The following is a 3,534-nucleotide window of genomic DNA, read 5'->3' as shown; positions in this document are numbered from 1 at the left end:
ATGTGGGATCCGAACCCTCGGCGGGAGCGCCGCCGCGCTCCCAAGCAGCGCACTGTAGCAGTGTGCCACCGGGCCGGCCCCGGCAAAATGCAAGTTTCAGCAAAGAAAGGAAAGGTATGGGAAAACCGCAACGGAAACGAGCCTGAAGAGCAGGCCAACAGAAATGATCCCGTCTGGACAACAGAGAAAACAAATCGAGAAAGGAATAACAGAGCCTCGGGGACCTTGGGACAACACAAAAGATGAAACGTTTGTGTCCTCAGAGCTCCGAAAGGGAAGGGAGTGTGGAGCCGAAAAACACGCGAGCAAGCAGGGATGACGATGTCTCAGATCTGTGGGAAGAGAAAACCTTCAGATTCAACGTCAAACAGGACAACCCAAAGCAGTCGGTGCCTGGACACAGCACGGCGAAGTTTCTGAAAACTAAAGACGAAGTCTCGAGAGCACGCCAAGCCCTGCAGGGACCGTGACTCCAACGGCAGAGGCTGTCCAGCAGAAACCACCGCGTGGGGTCCCGTCGGAAGGAAGCGGCACAGCACGTATTCAGTGAAGACGTTCTTTAGGAATGAGAGTGAAATAAAGACACTTCCAGAAAAAGGGAAACCAAGAGAGCTCGTCAGCAGGAGGCTTGCTCTGCAAGAACTGCTAAAGGACGGCGGAAGGAGGCCTGGCGACCGGAGCGCAGGAAGAGGCGCGGGGCAAGCACGCGGGGCAAGCACGAGGGTGCGCCTTCCCTCCCAAGCGCTTCAAGCCACGTTTGATGGGTGAGAGCAGAACCACAGCCCATGTGATGTGGTTCTCAACGTGTGCGGAGGTGACGGTGAAGACACCCGTGTCATGACGGAGCACGGGGAAGGGGACCTAGATCCTGGTGAGGTACCCGCGCTTGAACTTGTAAAATGCTGACGCTAGCCGACTGTGACGGTGAGCATATTGTAAGCCCTGGAGGATCCACTAGAAAAACTACACAAAGAAACATACTCAAAATACTATATACAAATAAAAATGGAATACCAAAAAATGTTGAAGCAACCCACAGGAAGGCAGGAAAGAGGAAACAGGAATGAAAGACAAAAGCAGCAGACAGAAAACAGCATTAACCAGCAGACTTCACACCTCACACATCGACCACTGCACTTAGTGTAAACGACACGCCACACACAGTAGCCAGAAGACAGCTGGGGGAGCTGCAGAGCAAGAACACCGCCGCATGCAGAGGAGGGCCACATGGCCACACGAGGGTCCACTCACCAAGGGAGAAGAGCACCCCGCCACCCTGCCCCTTCCTGTCCTTCCTGACAGTTGGTCCCACAAGCCCTCAGGCCCTCAGGCAGATGGCCATGGAGCTGCCTGGGCCACCGGGCCGGGCCTGCGTCCGCTTAAGCTGAGGTGGGCTGTCTGGCCCCAGCAGGGGGAGGATGTCCCGTGGAGGGCTGCCACGCCTGGGAGGGACAGGGCCCGGGGTGGTGAGAAAAGCTCCATGTGGGGAAGGGGCTACAGCGGCAGTGGGTGACCGGCCACACCCAGGTCCAGGGTTCCATCTCTGCACTGGCTAGCTGCCAAAAAAAATTAAATTAAATAAGGAGCAGACACATTGGCTGAGTCTGTTAGAATGAAGAACTTCCGCTTACCCAGAGCCACGGACCGGGAGATGTCACATGTGACTAACAACAGGGTCACACTCACAGTAAAACACCCTAAAAATTCATGAAAAAGGGCAGACGGTCCAATAAAAAACGGGCAGAAGACATGAACTGGCACTCCAAAAGAGAGGATATTGAAAGGCCAATTTCTACGGACTGAATTGTGTCCCATAAGATCCCACAGGACTGGTGTCCTCAAAAGAGGACTTGAGGACACAGGGGTGCAGGGAGAGGCATTGTCTGCAAGCCAGGGAGTGAAGCCTCGGGAGAAACCAGCCCTCTGGACCCTGACCTTGGACATCTAGACCCCAGGACTGAGAAAATAAGTGTCTGCTCTTTAAGCCGCCCAGGACACAGGGGTGCAGGGAGAGGCATTGTCTGCAAGCCAGGGAGTGAAGCCTCGGGAGAAAACAGCCCTCTGGACCCTGACCTTGGACATCTAGACCCCAGGACTGAGAAAATAAGTGTCTGCTCTTTAAGCCGCCTGGCCTGTGGTACGTGGTTATGGCAGCCTGAGCAGACTAATATACCAATGAACAGAGGAAAAGACGTTCAAGCTCACTAATAAAGAAGGAAACGCAAAATAAACCGTCGTGGGATGCGCTGCACACCCAGCAGAATGGCTGACGTCTGAATGGATGGCCGTACACGGAGCTGGTGGGGACGTGGAGCAATGGCCCCTCGTGGCCTTTGGGTAGAGGGCAAATGAGTACAAACACTTGGAGAACAGTCTGGCGTGACTGACTGAAACATTATGGAGGTCACTAGAAGCCAAACAAAAGCACATGGACCGTATGATCCCGTTTACGTGAAGACAGGAAACACTGAGCTCTGCAGGGGTTGGGACAGGGCCGACTCTGGAGGGAGCACAGGGCTCCCGGGTCTGGCAATGGGGAGCCTGATGTTCGCGGCAATCCTTGAGCTATACGTGCTCACGTAGTGAACTTTCCACAGAATCACATTTCAGCTTTTAAACAGACAGTGTGGGGCTGGCCCGTGGCTCACTCGGGAGAGCGGGGTGCTGATAACACCAAGGCCACGGGTTCGGATCCTATATAGGGATGGCCGGTTCGCTCACTTGGGTGAGCGTGGTGCTGACAACACCAAGCCAAGGGTTAAGATCCCCTTACCGGTCATCTTTAAAAATAATAATAATAATAAAATAAATAAATTAAATAAAATAAGCAGACAGTGTGACGGGACGCAACATGCCGAGGGCTCTTACCGGTGGTCTCTGCGGAGGGTTGGACACGGGGTTGAGTATCAGTGTAAGAGGAGGACGTCTTTGGAGGATCTAACACATCTTCTAGCTGTTCTTCCAGTGTTTTAAATTTATGCTTTAGAGTTTGTATTTCTGCTTCAAGGGCCAGAACATAACCTGCCAAAAAAACCAGTGAACATAACACACGTGCAGATGCGTGCGCTCCCTGTGGGCACCCAGCTGGCGCCTGCGCGCTTCCCTGCCGCCCTGTCCTCCCTCCCCTCCCATCCGCTGGCACAGAGCACCCTCCAGAGGCTCAGCCTCCATGTTCACCACGCCTCGCCCCCACCCTCTTGTTGGAGTGAGCAGGACTGAGGCCGTGTTAGGACCTAAAACCACCTGGGATGTGGTGCGGGAGGTGGGAAGGCATTAAAAGGGACAGTTTTTTTCCTTTCGCCCCATCCCCTGACTTTCTCATCTTGCTTGCTAAATAGAAAGATGAGGCTGAGAAGCTAATCAGTACTTTGCAAAACTAACAGTTCTTTGAGACTTGCAAAATTTCAACAAGTGGTCAAGGCCAGATGTCTGGAAGCTGACCCTGGGCACCAGCAAGGACAGCCAGAGCCCTGGAAAGCTGCATGGAGACTTTGCAAGGAAGATGACTCCACCCTGAAGTGAAGTAAAGCAAAA

The 3,534-nt window shown here is 53.5% G+C and overlaps 1 protein-coding gene across 1 annotated transcript in view; it reads right to left on the bottom strand.

The window, feature by feature from the left end:
- The window catches only part of CCDC57 (coiled-coil domain containing 57), a 119,117-nt gene that overhangs the window by 82,652 nt on the left and 32,931 nt on the right, over positions 1 to 3,534 (bottom strand). The window contains exons 10-11 of the mRNA XM_008576304.1: positions 2,852 to 3,021; positions 1,268 to 1,282 (exon numbers count right to left, since the gene is read on the bottom strand). Coding sequence (XP_008574526.1) covers positions 1,268 to 1,282; positions 2,852 to 3,021 — 185 coding nt within the window. The remainder of the gene's footprint in view (positions 1 to 1,267; positions 1,283 to 2,851; positions 3,022 to 3,534) is intronic.

The sequence above is a fragment of the Galeopterus variegatus genome, unplaced genomic scaffold (genome assembly GCF_000696425.1).
Source record: "Galeopterus variegatus unplaced genomic scaffold, G_variegatus-3.0.2 Scaffold1322, whole genome shotgun sequence".
NCBI lineage: Eukaryota > Metazoa > Chordata > Mammalia > Dermoptera > Cynocephalidae > Galeopterus > Galeopterus variegatus.
This window is presented reverse-complemented; position numbering and strand designations above follow the sequence as displayed.